Below are 17461 nucleotides of genomic sequence, written 5' to 3'. Positions count from 1 at the left end.
TAAACTCAGCCACAAAATTAGCCAAAACTTGCCCTTTTACAGCAGTACGAGGCATATACCTAACATTATAGGCCTCAAGCATGGTTCCCCACTTAGCAATCCTGCCCGTGTAGTCAAAATTTCACAAGAGTGCCTATAAGGGAAGTTGTGTGAGTATGACTACATTATGTGCTTGAAAATAATGTGGAAGCTTCCTCGTAGAATGTACAATGGCCAATACTACTTTTTCTAAGGGAAAATAACGTGTTTTTGCTTCATGCAAGGACTTACTAACATAGTAGATAGGTTTTTGCACTCCGTTCTCATTCCTGACCAAAACTAAGCTTACTGCATGATCTGTGATTGCTATTTATGCATATAACACTTCGTATTTCTCGGGTTAGGAGAGAATAGGGTGATTACTGTTTTAACTCCTTAAAGGTTAGCACGCATTCCTCAGTCCATTCAAAATTCTTCCATTTATGGAAAAGTTGGAAAAATGGTCAATACCTATCTACTGATTGAGAAATAAATCTATTTAGTGTTGCTGCCATCCTTGTCAACTTTTGTACCTCCTTCGGATTCGGAGGAGGATATAAACTTTTGATGGCCTTAATCTGATGGGGATTGACCCTGATTCCTTGGCGGTGATCATGTAACCCAAGAACTTCCTCAAACTGACTCCGAAAGAGCACTTAGATGTGTTCAAACGTAGTTTATGTTCCCACAATACTGAAAACACCTCCTCCAAGTTTGTTAAGTGTTTTGTAATTTGTTTGCTTTTTATCACCATGTCATCAATAGATGCCTCTACATTCCTTCCAATCTATGCTTCAAATATTCGCGACACCATTCTTTGATACTTGGATCCAGCATTTTAAGGCCAAAAGGCATCACTTGGTAATGATAATTACCAATGGGAGTTCGAAAAGCAGTCTTCTCTTGGTCGGATAATGCTAGAGGTATCTGATGGTACCCCTGGAAAGCATCTAAGAAGCTCATTTGAGGGTGCCCAACCATTGCATCCACTAACTGGTCGATCTAAGGAACAGGGAAAGGATCCTTTAGACAAACTTTATTCAAATCCGTGAAATCTACACACACCTGCTATTTTCCATTTTTCTTCTTCACCACCACAGTATTGGTGAACCACTCAGGATAAAAGATTTCCTTGATTGCTCTCGCTTGTTTAAGTTTGTTCACCTCCACCCTTACAGCCTCAGCGTGTTCTTTTAAGAAATGTCGGGGTGGTTCCTTCTTGGTACCACATCAAAATTCACATTAAACCAATGACATATAAACTCGGGAGCAATCCCTAGTACACTATAAGTACTCCAAGTGAACACATCTATGTTGTCTTCCAAAAATCTCACTAATGCTGCTTTCTCCAAAGGGGGTAACTGAGCCCTTACTTGAAATTATTTCTCCTCATCTTGACTGATCAAAACCTTTTCCAACTCTATGGACAATAGCCCCAGTGACTCAGTCCCAAATTCGACTTTGGGACCATTTAGTTGCTATGGGATCTGCTCCTTTTCCACCAAAGCTTAATCCCTGGAATGCTGCGTAACAGCTGCCACCAAACATTGCCTAGCCATTGCTTAATTTCCCACCAATTCCCTTACTCATCCCTGTGTGGGAAACTTAACCTTCAGATGTAAAGTTGATGATACTACCCCCATAGCGTAAAGCCAAGGCCTCACCAGAATAGTGGTATAAGGAGAATAGGCTTCAGCCATAATGAAATTAACTTGTGCCTCTTCGTCCCCAGCCTGAACAGGTAATCTAATCATCCCACAGGGGATTACCACTCTCCCATCAAAGCCCACTAGTGACGAATCATATTTCTCCAAATATTCGAGCCTAAGATTTAACCCTTTATTACAAATCCGGGTACATAATCTTTGCTTTACTCCCCTGGTCCACAAGGACCCTTTTTACGACATATCCACCGATCTGAAAGGTTACTACTAAGGCATCATCGTGTGACTGGAATGTGCCCTCCTTATCTTACTCCGAGAAACCCAAAGTTGGCACGGCCACTACTTTAGCCCTCTTAGGAATTTGACCCCTATGCCCCAGGTCACAATTTGAAGCCGAGGACATAATTCCCGAGTAAATGCCAGCATTGCCTTTGGGCGTAGCAAAAATGATGTTAATTGTGCCCAGGGATGGCGGAGGAGCTCCATCTCTTTGATACCCAACTCCAAATTGTCCGGACTGTCCTGTAGGCTGGTGTAAGAATTGCTTCAGTTTTCCCGCCTTCTTTAACTGACCCAGATGATCATGCAAAGTCCTGCATTCTTCAGTTGTATGTCCTTTTTCCTGATGATAGTGACAGTAAATGTTTTGGTTTTTCTTAAACGGGTCTCCACCCATATTATTGGGCCATTTGAAGTACGGTTCATTCTTTATCTTTTCTAAATTTTGATAAATTGGCTCCTTAAACACTGAATTAACCATCTGTGCACCTATTGCTGGTGTTTGATTGGGAAAGTCCCTCCTAGGTTGGTTATCGTGATATCCTCCTACCCAAGGATCCCTTCTTTTAGGGAAAGCTTTAGCTTTGCCTTTTCCTTGGGTTTCATCATCTTCTACCCGTTTATGCTCATCGATGTTGTTCATAAGTTGATGCATACTATGCGTAGGCTTCATCGTTAGTGACTTTCTCAAATTAAGTTTTGTAGGGAGTCCTACTTTAAAGGTCCTCATTGCCATATCTTTGAAATCCCCATTAATCTCATTGAATGTCTCCCAATACCTATCTGAGTAAGTCTTAAGAGTTTCTCCCTCCCTCATCACCATAGATAGCAAAGAATCAAAAGGTTTAGGCACTTTGTTGCAAGTTACAAATCTAGCCCTGAACGCACTTGTGTTAACTCCTTAAAAGACCTTATTAACCATTCCTCTAATGCGTCAAACCACTGCATAGCCACGGGCTCGAGGCTGGAAAGAAACACTTTGCACATATGAGCCTCATTCCTAGAATGAACAACCATTCTCTAGTTAAAATGGCTCACATGCTTCACTGGGTCAATCCTGCCATTATAGATGGTGAATGTTAGCTGTGTAAAGAGGTGGGGAAGCTTAGCTTTTTTGATTCTCCTTACAAAAGGTGACTTTGAAATTGGGCGAAGTGCCTTACTCATTGCATTATTTCCCATGTTAGGATGAAATGATCCCTCACCACGCTTGGACTTTTTCCTTTCCAGTTTATCCAAATGGGAATAGGTAGAAAAGGATTCACTAGGTGGAGACCTAGATCTACGACGATATGATCGATCCTTACTCTACTCAGATTCATTGCTTGATGAGGGTGAGGTGCTTCTTCTATCACATTCCCTCCGACGCAACTTTTTGCGCAAATGATCTATCTCAAGCTTCAGCTTCCGTGTTTCCTATTTGTGCGAAACATGGCTCTGCTCTTTGAATGACTCCTTTTAGTGTGCTCTGTATGATGCGTTTCTACCATAACATTGGGTGCACGATTAAACTCTCTGTCTTCCTTTGATCTAGATTAACAAAGTGATCCCCCCTTTGTGAACCAACAGATTCTTCCCTGTTCAGCTTTAGATTACCCATAACTTAAATAAATCATTAGCAAAGTTTCCCACAGACGGCGCCAATTATAAGGGCACAAGAAAAATTGCAGCCCATGCTCGCAGAGAATTGTGAGGCCCTAGTCTTTGGATTAAGCCCACAAATAATGAAAATTGATAGAGTGTGGAAGAAAGTTTCAACTATAGGTTTGATTAAGTTTAAGTCCAAGGCTGAAGATCCAAGCAAGAGTAGAAAAGATTATTGTAAAGTAATATATATTATTGATTCCCACTGATCAGCCTGAGGATGGGTATTTATACAAAAGTTCTACACAAGTCTTAAGCTTTTTTCTATTTTTCTTACTATTCCAATTCTTGTCTCTTGGTAATGTTCTCTTAGAAAAATCTCAAGAAAGAGAAAAGGATCCTTTAATTGGGAAGTTCCCCTCTCTTATATACCCTCTTTCCTTTCCATCCTAACCCTCCATCTATACACTTCAAAGGTATCCTTCTTACATTTGTCCCTCCAAAGCTCTATTGACGGTAGTAGAAGGGGTTGCTTAGCTATGAATTTACTATTCAAGTGTCATTTCCTCATTAATACTGCTGATATGGTTGTTGCTATGCATTCAATGCGAAGGCAGTAGGTAAGCTTTTACAGGAAACTTCTCCTCTAAGGCTTCCTCTTCCCCTCGAGCATTTGTGAAACATTTTGCTCTTTCCCATCCTCTTCTCGGACAAACCAACTTCTCAGGTTTAAGATGCTTCATAAATAAATTAATGAAGGTTATACCGTTCCTAGTCTACCGTTCCTAGTCTTCCTCGATTCTCCGACCCCCACAAATCACATTCAGTATTACATCTGTTTATAAGATTTATATGGTAAAACTTATAATATATTTACAATTTTCTTTCGCTATATGTTTTCGCTTGTGTGAAAAAAAAATGTCAAACCACGTTTTTGTTAGTGAAAAATTTTGACCAAAAGAAACACATAAGAAGACTGGCATTTGCGTATAGCAAGCTAGACGCGACTGGAGTCTAGGGATCCATTATCTTGATGATAGTTGCCTTTGACGAGTTGACAATAAAGTTGACTTTCATGTATTTTGTTTACTTCCACATTTATGCCCAACTTTGACATTGCCCCCACAAGCTACTAATTACTATCAAGTAGGAAATGGGTTAACAATAGCTATGACTTACGATATTATTAGTAATAGGAGAAATTAAGCCAGTCTTTTTGCATTTAGAAGAGGAAAAAGCTAATAAATAAATACCCCTTTAATTGAATATTGTGCGACAGCTATAAAAAAACAAATGATCAATTTTAATTGAAAAAAACTCAACCTCAACCAACGCAATTGAGTACTTGTTAACAGAACTCTTTATGATATTACAATTCCAAGTACAAATAGTCAAAAGAGTTTTAACAAAATCCGATACATTGGTCTCGTTTGATCAAACATGAGTTAGGTTTAGTGCATCAGTGCACTGGACATAAACTTAAGCTTGTTTGATCACACTTGTTTGACATATTATGATTCAAGAGGTCCAAACCAATCGTAAGTACATGTGGTTATAGAAAAATTAACTTTATGTTAGTCTATGATTAAGTAGGGTTAATTCAGGATTTTCCAATATATAAAGCAACTAAGTCAATTTTGTAACACTAACTGTTCAACTGCACTAAGTGTTCTACATCACATTGTCCAGACTATCCCCCTGTTTTCCAAATAAACTAAAACCTAACAACGACACAAAATATGGACATATTATAGTATGATTTTTCCCTAAATCTAGTTAAAAACATTAAAAGTATTTAGTGTTGTAGATAAAATGATAAAATAAAATAAAAATTTGCATCAAGGAACACATATGAGTTGGTCAATAATAAGACAATGGGAGTAAACCTCATAAAAAATCCAACAAAAAATGGAAAAAAAAAAAAACAATTGAGAGAGAGAGAGAGAGAGAGAGAGAGAGAGAGAGAGAGAGAGAAGAGAAGAGAGAAATAACCTTTTTGTGTGTGAGAATAAAATATGCATAAAATGAGAGAGAATGACAAATTTATAATAAGAGGATGAGAATATGAAGAGCCAAAATAAAGGAAGATAAATGGAAAAAATTATATGTAAAGTTAAAACCATCTAAGAGGAATACGTATAAAAAATACTTAATTATAATATTAAAATTAAAGCAGATGAATATGTAAAGTTAAAACTGCCTAAGATTAATTTGTAAAGCCAATGTATTTATATATTCAATATTGTGAAAAAAATTAAAGGTAAAAAATAAATATGTAAAAAATAATTATGTGGCAGTGATGTGGAAGATGAGGTGGCTTAATAGGAGCGTAGCAACAATAAATTCTAGGCGTTAGCTTTTAGATCTATCTACACACACACACACACACACACACACACACAGAGATTGGATGTCCCTTATTGATAATTAGTGTCTCAATTACTCAATTTTCTAAAACAACTAAGATTTTATTTTTTTGGATAACTCAATTATTACAACCATACTTTTTAGGGGTTGGGGGGGGGGGGGTGTTTGAACCCTACAAACAATGCCACTGACCAAGTTAAGAAATATGGATTATTAGCGACAAAATAAATAACTAAACCAAAAAATAATAATAATAAGAATAAGAAATTATGTTTGTTCTTAAATACAAAAAGAGTAAAATGTTAATTTGTCCTACAAATCCCTATAGAAGCAATCTAGATGTAGCTAACTAGAATCCTTATAGAAGCAAATTAGATGTAGCTTAACTAGAATCTTTCATTTAGCAAGCTTCAAGCTTGGTTATTGTCACGTCATTTATAGAATAAAGCTCTTGTCCTGTGATTGATTCAAGATCATTGGTAGCTCTCCTGAAAATGAAAGTAGGTTGTTTCAGAGAAGGAAGAGTTGTTTCACTACTCAATATGAGAAGAACTGTTGACATTGTTGGTCGGTCCATTGCATCTTCTTACACACATAAGAGCCCGATTTGAATGCATCTCAAGACTTCAAGGGAAACAAATGACTCATTTATTGATGAATCAACTATATCCAAGGCTCTATCTTCTCTCCAAAGTTTCCAAACCTATGTGAGTCATAGCATTATTCATAAGGGGCTGTATTATAAATGCAAATAGTAAAGATTGTTGTTTTCTGTTACTTACATGCCCTATTAAAGTTAGGGAAGGGTGGTTCTGATAAGAATCGTTGTTCTTCTTGCCACTCATAATCTCCAACAACATGACACCAAAACTAAAGACATCAAATTTGGTTGAATATTTCCCAAATATTACATACTCTGGTGACATATAACCACTGCATGTGAAAAATATTAAAGATAATGTTAAAGTTTGCATAGGCCTTTAGTTTTTTGTATGTATGGCAAGTGTGTAAGTCTCAATGTGCACGTGCGTGCATGTGTTTGAGTGATACTTACTATGTTCCAACAACTATGGTTGTCGTGTCTTGAATTTGGTCACCTTTGAATATATGGGCTGTGCCAAAATATGAAATTTTGGGGTTCATCTCACCATCTAGTAGAATATTACTGGTTTTAAGATCCCTGTGAATAATTCTTAATCTTGAGTCTTGATGAAGATCCAAAATCCCATGAGCAATCCCAATAATGATTTCAAAGCGTTTTCTCCAATTCAGCAATGAACTTCTTGTAGGCTCTAAAACGTTTTTTCTTTTTCCCGTGAACTCAAAATGTGATTTCAATAGTGTTGAAATATATGGTTATATGAACTTCAAATATATTCTTCGAACATATATAGTAAAAGAAAACAAACAAATCAAGGAAATAATGAAGGAAATAGATTTTTAGAAAGAAGAGGTACCAAAAATGAAGGAGTCTAAGCTTTTGTTGGGCATGTACTCATAAATCAACATCTTTTCTTCCTCTTGAATGCAATAGCCAAAAATTTTGACAAGATTCCTATGTTGAAGTTTTGCAATCAACAAAACTTCATTTTTGAACTCTTCTATTCCTTGTCCTGAACTCTTGGATAGCCTTTTTACAGCTATTTGTTGTCCATTAGATAATTGACCCTGAATTCATGATCCAAAAAATTAAGCTTACTCATAACTATTAGTTTTAAGCAATTCAGTTAATGCCTCTATCTGCTACTTTAGTAACAAATGTCTTAGCTTATTGAGCTCATTTTCCGCCATTCACACCCACGGAAAAATGGGGAAGACCACCTTAGTAACAAAATTGTAATTGTTCCTTGAGTAACAAAATTGTCAGTGGCAGCAATTATGCAACTTTCCCAAGTAGCAAAATTGAGTAACTCATTTTCCACTTTAGTAACAAAATTGTAATTGTACCTTGAAAACAGTGCCAAAACCACCTTGCCCAAGTTTGTTGGTCAGAGAGAAATTGTCAGTGGCAGCAATTATGCAACTTAAATCGAAAATCAATAAATCTAGATGTCTACTACTGTCCTCGAGCTCATTATCCTCTAAAGAGCCTTTGGTTCCAATAAAATTTCATACTTGATTATGCAATTTTCTCTTCATTGTCCTAAAACATATTGATAGAAATTGTTCACTATAATTTCGCAATTGAGTATTTGTATACCTCACATGTTGGGCTGATCTAAGGAGTAAGAACTATATATATATATCTCTGTGTGTGTATCAACAATACAATGCAAGCAATTTTGTCCTTTTTGTTTTCCTCTTCTTCATTAGACACATATAGGTTGTGATTCCTGTAAAGGATACCAGAAACAATGGCACAGCAACAGATGATATAATAATAGCCAGCTGCCTCTTGTGGCCAAGAAAACCTTTGGACATCCTAGTGTAAGTTGCTGGAAAAAAAAAAAATCAACAACAAACAAGCAAATGGTGAGTCCAAAATTCAGAAAGTGAAAAAATGAAAATTTAGAAAAACAAACTCAAGATAGCATAAAAGGCTACCTAGTTGAGTTGCATCCACACGTACATTTAGATCCCACCGTTCATTTGTATCCTCCAACATGTCCATCAATTCACCATACCATACCAAGCAACGGGTGGCCTTACCATCAATGTTCATGCTGTTAAAAGCAGTGCAAGAGCAATTACTCAAGCATGCCTACTCACACTCTGAGTCTGATCTAGTCATACTCTTGTCCATCCAAGCTGCATTAAACGAATCTGGAAGCTTCAAACGTTTCACCTTCACAAACCCTTCTCCATTCCCACACATCGACTGCTTCTTCACACACCCTTCAGAACCATCTCTGAGATACCAATCCCTTGGAGACTTAGGTTCATACCCTAGCAAACATGTACACTAAAACATATCTGTAGACTCAGGACCACATTTACTATACACACCACACCGTCCATAGTTGTCACACCAGTATTTAGGTATTGACCATAATTCCTTCCATTAAAGATCACCATTCTTCGACATATGTATTTAGAACGATCCAGGACCGACTGAACCATATAAGCAATTGATGCAATTGCCTAAGGCTCTCAAATAAAAAAAGGCCCCACTTGTAAAAACCTGGTTGGTTCTCAATATATATATATATATATATATATATTAGTAGCAAATATATTTTAATGTGAAAAGAACAATTATTAGTTTATATTTATTGTTCATGTAAAATGTACAATATTATATGATAGACCAAAAATGAATTGACCCCTTTGGCAAATTAATTAATTAATTAATTATCCAAGTTAATTAATTAAGTCAATTTAACATGCAATAGCCTGGTAACACAAACAAATCACCAAATAACTAAACCCCACAGGTTTAATTAAAGGTTATCACTCCCTATAATCCACTATTATCAATAATAAGCGGTTACAAGTAAAATGAATCCCAATACCCAATACCAACCTACAGTTGAACTCTTACCCCAATACCTAATTGGACTTGTATTGTAGCGGTAATCTCTCCGTTCAATGCACGAATCCTAGTACGTAACTAACCAATGATGCACGGATCTCAATTCGTGACTAACACACCAACTTGAGGAAGATGTTGGCTGCAAAGTTCTTTAGTTCATCCAATAATGAAGATCAGGAAGTTCCTTGGTCACAAAACCCTTGGCGTAAAGACATAGTAGATTCTATAGAGAATATGATGAACTAAAGCAATTTCTGTCTCCAGTCACAATATGCATGTATAATCACTTTGCATCACCTTGCATCCTTGTGACGGCTTTTAAAATAATCCTTATATATGTCTAGGGTTGTGAGAAAAGAAACCCTACACAAATACTCAAGGATATGTGTGTAATCAAATCTGGAAAACCTGATTTCGTAATTCTCAATAGATACAACTCATGTTGAGCTTCAACATTAAATCTCGATAGAAGTCTTTCTGTCGAGTCTGCTGTCGAGTTTTAATGAACAACACTTCTTTCACTTGTTTCTTGGTCAGACTTGCATGGTTTCAATACTAAACTTGAACACTTGTTTCTTGAAATACTAAACACATCTTAGATCTACCCAATTACAAGTAAAGTGTGTTTTGTCAAAAAATTAGCCAATTACATCAAATATGTCCCTAATATTATACACTATTCATACAGATATATACAATATGTGCACATTGTCAAAAGCTTTGTGCAACGTCTATCGAAGACTATGCAATGTCCATCTAAGAATGATATCGTATAGCTTCATGCACATATAGTATAAACTATATAACATATAATTTCTTTGTAAATTTGTAATCACCCTACGTGCTACATTTCATATTTGGATAATAATTTAGCTTTGTCTTTTGTAAAATGTATATAATCTTATTTCAGCATCATCAAAATTACCAAACAAATTTTCTATTTTTTTCTTCATAAAACTATTTTTTTTTTCAACTAACCAAACACATTTTTTATTTCAAAAATATACACCATTCACTTGGCCTATGATTAGCTGAGAATCTCCCAGGACAAGGAGTGACTCTGCTTCAACGGACTTGGCCAATTCTATCCCTTTGAGGAGAGCTTCATACTCAGCTTCATTATTGGTTGTTTGGAACTGTAAACGAACCTTGTGTTTTAATTTGTCTCCCTCTGGAGATTGTAACACCACACCTACTCCTCCTGCATATTGCGTAGACGAGCCATCCACATAAACTACCCACTTAACGCTTTCCTTCTCACCCACCTCGTCACAATCCAATGTAAATTCTGCAATGAAATCTGCCAGAGCTTGAGCTTTTATGGCATGCCTCGTTTTTCTTCTATTCCCAAAAATAATTTTTTGAAAAAAGAAAATAAAAAAGGTTACCAAACATAACTTAATAGATTGATATGGAAAAAAATAAAATAAAATACTTATAGGATTGCAAATAGGTGAAAGTTAGGCGGGTAATTTATAATTTATCGTAAATATTGTTGTGTTAGCAGAAGTTTTACAACTTGTTGTGTAATCTTACTCATAGATTTGAATACACAATAAATGTAAATTTTAGACCAAAATCATTAAACTGACTAATGTAATGCCATTTTTTTGTGTGTATATGTAAGTATTTTTTTCCCAGACATGTAAATAGCAGGTGAAGAGAAGGTGGGGGGTTCCAATCACAAAGTATCTTAAGATACAAGTAATGTTACTTCCACAACACTTTTACAATAATTTTCATAACATATATGAGGTGGCAAGCTATTATTGGTGGATAAAAAATTATGTTAGTGGTGAGTCCATATTAGAACTAGCAACAATTTACCACCTAATATTTATTATAAAAATGTTGTAAACATAACATTATTCCCCAAGAAATACCTAATTATGCTTTTGATAATAAAACCATTGTAAACTTTCCATCCCAAGAAAAAATCAACTTTTAAGACAAATTTAAATAAATAACCAATTCCACTATTAAGTTTGTTCTTCAACCTTACTACCCTCCATGAAAATTCCAAGCTGAAGCTGTCCTCTAGATCTACTTGGAGTTTAGAGGACATTTCCATTATTTGTTAGATTTTTTGTACTTATTCTTTTGTTAGTATTCATTTAAACTATAATTGTGTTACTCTAGTTCTTGCTAGTGTTGGCAAAAAAAAAAAGAATGAGGAGGTCTTTGCTTGATTAGAACAATGACTCCTCTTTTCTCTTCCTCATTGTATGACGTGATTTTCAATAAAATAAAAAAAAAAAAAATCTACAATCGTCCTCTCTCAAAAACAAAACAAAACAAAACAAAACAAAAATGTAGTCTAGTAGATACAAACGATGACATTTAATAAAAGACTTTTAAATGTGTTGTACTAGAAACAGTGTCATCTCTGTACGTAGCCGTTAGATTCCAAAGTTAGTTACAATAATTTGTGAACCAGAACCTCCTTGAAATAGAAATACTTTTGTCTGTGATATATTAAATTGAAAATTGGGCAAGCTTAAAACAATAAATTAAAAGAAAAAATTATTATAAAAATAAAAAATATATATAAAACGTTGACAATATGCTCTTGATAGTTTAATATCGATAGACATAAAATTGAGGATAAATTATAATCCAAAAGTATTACAGCTTTTGTTAATAATGCGGATTAATTAACAATGACTTGATTAGATCAATTTGGTGATCACAGTACTAACCAATTAACAACAACTACAATATAAATCAAATCTGATCTAAAGATTGAAGCAATTAACACAAGAACGCACATACTATCGATTAGTACACAACTAATTAATGAATAGTATTAAGGGCACAAGAAAAATTACAGCCCAAGCCCACAGAGAATTGTGAGGCCCTGGTCTTTGGATTGAGCCCACAAACAATGAAATTTGATAGAGTGTGGAAGGAAGTTTCAACTATAAATTTGATTAACAGATTAAGTCCTCGGCCGAAGATCCAAGTAAGAGTAGAAAAGATTACTGTAAAGTAATTTATATTATCACTCCCAGTGATCAGCCCGAGGATGGGTATTTATACAAAAGTTCTACACAAGTCTTAAGCTTTTTTTCTTTTTCTTTTTCTTTTTTAACTATTCCAATTCTTGTCTTTTGGTAATGTTCTCTCATTAAAATCTCAAGAAAGAGAAAAGGATCCTTTAACTGGAAGTTCCACTCTCTTATATACCATCTTTCCTTTCCATCCTAACCCTCCATCTGTAAACTTCAAGGCTTTCCTTTTGACATTTGTCCCTCCAAAGCTCTCCTGAAGGTAGTACAAGGGGCTGCTTAGCTGCGAATTTACTGTTCATGTGTCACTTCTTCATTAACGCAGCTGATAAGGTTGTTGCTATGCAGTCAATGCAGAGGCAATAGGTAAGCTTTTACAAGAAACTTCTCATAATTACCTTGACCTTCTCCTCTAAGGCTTCCTCTTCCCCTCGGGCATTTGTGAAACATTTTGCACTTTCCCATCCTCTTCTTGGACAAACCAACTTCTCGGGTTTAAGACACTTCATAAATAAATTAATGAAGGTTATACAGTTCTTAGTCTTCCTCAATCCTTAGACCACCACAAATAGTAATTGTTATACACACAATTTTACATATTCGTCCATACACACAAAATGCATTGAAATTTCACTATTTTCAATTGGAAAATTATATTGCATGTGTGTACGGATTTGTAAAATAATTTGTGTAGCGGAATTTAGCCCTAATTATAAGAGCAATGTAATTGATGCTTGCTTGCGTACACTTGGCAACAATACATGCAAGTCTTCCTCTCCTAGTTTCTTTTTTCAAAATCACTCATGTTAGTGTAAGCAAAGAGGGGATCTAGCCTTATTTATATAATATCTAAAAGCTGAACCATAATATTTATTATTGTTAAGCTCTCGTTGAGTCATATTGGCATAACATTTTGGTCAAGTTCAGTCTATTTTTGCCTATTCGGTCCAGTTCGGTCTACTTTGGTCAAATTCGGTCCATTGTTGTATACTCGGTCTAATTCAGTCCACTCCATCCACTTTGGTCCAATTCAGTCGATTTCGGTTGACTTCGGTCCATTTTAGTGATGCTTTGAGGGGAGATTTTTGTGCAGAAAGAGGAGCTACTTTATTGACAATTATGTCACATTCTTAACAAATGTTGGCAGGTTCTTTAATAAAATTATAATTTTCATATGTTATTATAGTTTTTTTTTAATAAATATAAGTGATGAATTTACTTATATCTGCTTCATTTTTAAGTCATTCAAGTCATATGGGAGATGAATCATTTGTAAGGAGTACTAGATACAAATTCCAACCATACAGTACATTATTTACATTTTTGTGTAGAAAGAGGAGCTACTTTATTGACAATTATGTCACATTCTCAACAAATTTTGGTAGGTTCTTTAATAAAATTATAATTTTCATATGTTATTATAGTTTTTTTTTAATATAAAAATATAAGTGATGAATTTACTTATATCTACTTCTTTTTTAAGTCATTCAAGTCATATGGGGGGTGAATCGTTTGTAAGGAGTACTAGATACAAATTCCAACCATACATTACATTATTTACAAGGGAAATGTTTGCTGCATATAGGGGTGTGTGGCAACAAAAAGAAAGGGACATGACTAAGTGGACCTTAGACTCTTGTCCCTTGTACTGCCACATACCTCCGATATGTAGCAAATCTTTTCCTTATTTACAAAGGGTTTGGATAATTGGTGTTCTTAAAACTTTTTTTTTTTTTTTTTTTTTTTTTTTTTGAGGTTAAAACGATAGAAAACTTTCATTAATATGGAAAATGTATACAAGCAAGGCAAAAGCCAAGATTGGGATTCAAGTAGCTGAGCTACCAAGAAGCCAAATAGATTTTACATCAAGGTATTCCATGTGTATGCATTAGGCGCTGATACTCTTCGGCCAAACCATTAGAAAGTTCAAAAATCACCTTTAGATGAGTTTGAAAGTGCTCAAAATAGACTCTATTCCTACCATTCCAAATTGCCCACATCGTAACTACCCACTTCTCCAATTCCTACTGATCTAGTTTCATTTGTGATAGACCAAAAATGTATTGACCACTTTTGGAAAATTAATTAATTAATTACCCAAGTGAATTAATTAAGTCAATTTAATATGCAATAGCGTGGTAGCACAAACAAATTACCAACTAAGTTAAATGCAGCAGAAAACAAATTTGACATAAGTAATTTGTTTACGAATGGAGAAAACCACCAAGACAAAACTCCACCAGATGAATTAAAGGTCACCACTCCCTAAAATCTATTATTATCAATAACAAGCAGTTACAAGTAAAATGAATTACAGTACCCAATACCAACCTACAGTTGAACCCTTACCCCAATACCCAATTGGACTTATATTGTAGCGGCAATATCTCCATTCAATGCACAAATCCTAGTACATTAACTAACCAATGATGCACGGATCCCAATATATGACTAACACATCAACTTAAGGAAGATGTTGACAGCAAAGTTTTTCAATTTATCCAATAATGAAGATTAGGAAGCTCCTTCGTTACAAAACCCTTGGTGTAAAGACTCAGTAGCTTCTATAGAAAATATGATAAACTAAAGCAAAATGTCTCCAGTCACAATATGTGTTGTAACAACAATTGCAACAACTTTTGCATTACTTGAGACGGCCCTTAAAATAATCCTTATATATGTTTAGAGTTATGAGAAAAGAAACCCTACACAAATACTCAAGGATATGTGTGTAATCAAATCTAGAATTTCTGATTTTGTAATTCTCGAAAGATTCAGCTTTTGTCGAGTTTCAACATTAAACCTCGGTAGAAAGGATTCTGTCAAGACATCTGTCGAGCTTTAATAAATAGCACTTCTTTACTTGTTTCTTAGTCAGACTTGTATGACTTTAATACTAAACTTGAACACTTGTTTCTTGAAGTATCAAACTCATCCTAGATCAACCCAATTACAAGTAAAGTGTGTTTTGTCAAATGACTAGCCAATTTACATCACACATGTCCTAACAATTCCCATATATGTCCTAACAATTTGCATCTATCGAAAAAGGATGAAGAAATTTGAGGCCGTGTTGTTGCATTTCTGGGTTTTGCCCTTAAACATAGCCCAAACATTCTGTACAAAAGGACACTCCCACAAGATGTGACTCATAGTTTCGAACTGGTGATGGCAAATTTCACAGTATGGATCAATCCTTACCCGTCGCCCGATGGAGATTGTCTCTAGTTGGTAGGCCATTTAAGCACGCTCTCCATATAAACATGCGCACTTTTGGAGGCATGTTAAGGGACTAGATTTTGTTCCACACAGGGTGGTGATCACGAGCCAAAGAATGCTCTGCCCAGGACTGGTTGTTCAGCCGCAATGCAACTCAGTAGGCTATCTTCACCATGAATATTTGGCTCCTATTTTCCTTCCAAATCAAAGTATCCTTGGAATGCAGATTGGTGAGTGGGATGTTCAGAATTTCTTGCCGTGTTCTTTGTGCAAAGATGGCTTCAAGTTCAAGTTTTCCCCTATCCTATTGTCTTGTATCTTCATAAATGAGATCACAAGTCTATTACTTCACCTTCTTCTTCTTCTTCTGTTAATAGACTATTTTTAGAAAATTTTTAAAACTCTTTTTCGAATCGAAACGTTTATGAGAAATATAAAAATTTGTAAAAAAAAAAAAAGGTCTATTTTTAGGGCATTTTATTAACTTATTTCCTTATTTTATTTTAAATACCTGTTATATAATAATTGAACTTAAAATGTAGTATGTTTATTAAAAAAAACAAAAGAGCCAGACAAAGATCATCACCAGCAGCAATAGTTTCTTTGGATTTCAAGTATGACTTTGTAAACAACAAAGATGAGGTATCTTATGCTTACTTTGTTAATGACCCCTCCATCATTTCAAGATTAGTGGTTGATAACTCTGGATTGCTCCAGAAACTTGTGTGGAATGATGGTGATCTTCAATGGAAAGAATTCTGGTCTGCACCTAAATACCGGTGTGACAAATATGCACAGTGCGGTGCATTTAGTAAATGTGGTCCTGAGTCTCCTGACAATGCTAATTGGTTTGAGTGTGCATGTTTGCCAGGCTATGAACCCAAGTCTCCAAGGGATTGGTCACTCAGAGATGGTTCTGAAGGGTGTGTGAGGAAGGAGTCGATGTGTGGGAATGGAGAAGGGTTTGTGATGATGAAACGTTTGAAGGGTCCAGATTCATCCAATGCAGCCTGGATGGACATGAGCATGAGTAGCTCAGAGTGTAAGCAGGCATGTTTGAGTAATTGCTCTTGCACAGCTTTTATCAGCATGAATATTGACGGGATGGGGACCCGTTGCTTAGCGTGGTATGGTGAATTGATGGATGTTGTGGAGAATACATATGAATGGTGGGATCTAAATGTACGAGTGGATGCAACTGAGTTAGGTAGCCTTCTACGCTACCATTTGTTGGTTTGTTTTTGTTTTTGTTATTTATTTATTATTGTTATTTTTTCAGCTACTTACACTAGCAAGTCCGAAGGTTTTCTTGGCCACAAGAGGCAGGTGGCTATTGCAATATCAGCTGTTGTTGTGCCATTGTTTCTGGTATCCTTCATAGCCTACATGTGTCAAATGAAGAAGAGGAAAACAAAAAGGTAACAAAACCGCTTGCTTTGTATTGTTCACACACACACACAGTCATATATTGCAAGGTATATACATGCTCAATTGTGAAATTATAGTGAGCAATTTTGGTCAATATATTTTAGGACTTTGAAGAGAAAATTGCAAAATCAATCCTTAAATTTTATTGGATTTAAAGGCTCTTTGGAAGGGAATGAGCTTGAGGACAGCAGTAGACATCCAGATTTATCAATTTTTTATCTAAGTTGCTTAGTTGTTGCAACTGGCAATTTCTCTCCGACCAACAAACTTGGGCAAGGTGGATTTGGATCTGTTTTTAAGCTACAGTTACAATTCATAATGACATTGTTGATATTTTGCCCCTTTTTCTTTGTGTTTCATATTCCAATATTGTGTGGGTTTGAATGGCTGAAAATGAGTTTCATAAGCTAAGACATATTTTA

General features: G+C 35.4%; 1 protein-coding gene and 1 pseudogene across 1 annotated transcript; one reads left to right on the top strand and one right to left on the bottom strand.

Annotated features, from left to right (window-relative positions):
* Positions 1–17461, top strand: part of LOC111986113 (G-type lectin S-receptor-like serine/threonine-protein kinase At1g11410) — a 29139-nt pseudogene that overhangs the window by 10287 nt on the left and 1391 nt on the right.
* On the bottom strand, positions 6499–8927 carry LOC111986129 (G-type lectin S-receptor-like serine/threonine-protein kinase At1g11410). The gene is made up of 7 exons (XM_065765109.1): positions 8864–8927; positions 8622–8798; positions 7860–8002; positions 7370–7580; positions 6967–7204; positions 6695–6845; positions 6499–6615 (listed from the first exon to the last, which is right to left on the bottom strand). Exons 1-7 carry the CDS (start codon positions 8925–8927, stop codon positions 6499–6501), a joined length of 1101 nt encoding a protein of 366 aa, XP_065621181.1.

Source organism: Quercus suber, unplaced genomic scaffold (assembly GCF_002906115.3).
Source record: "Quercus suber isolate HL8 unplaced genomic scaffold, Cork oak 2.0 scaffold_607, whole genome shotgun sequence".
In the NCBI taxonomy this organism is placed as follows: Eukaryota; Viridiplantae; Streptophyta; class Magnoliopsida; order Fagales; family Fagaceae; genus Quercus; species Quercus suber.
Note: the sequence above shows the minus strand (reverse complement) of the source record. Positions and strands in the feature narration are given on the sequence as shown.

Coding starts and splice junctions, on each gene's coding strand:
- LOC111986129 (XM_065765109.1), bottom strand. CDS start 8,927: ATGGTGATCTTTAATGGAAGGAATTATGGTCAATACCTAAATACTGGT. Junction 8,799..8,863: donor TGGTGTGACAACTATGGACG/GTGTGGTGTGTA, acceptor CATGTTTGCTAG/GGTATGAACCTAAGTCTCCA. Junction 6,616..6,694: donor CCCTAACTTTAATAGGGCAT/GTAAGTAACAGA, acceptor TGACTCACATAG/GTTTGGAAACTTTGGAGAGA.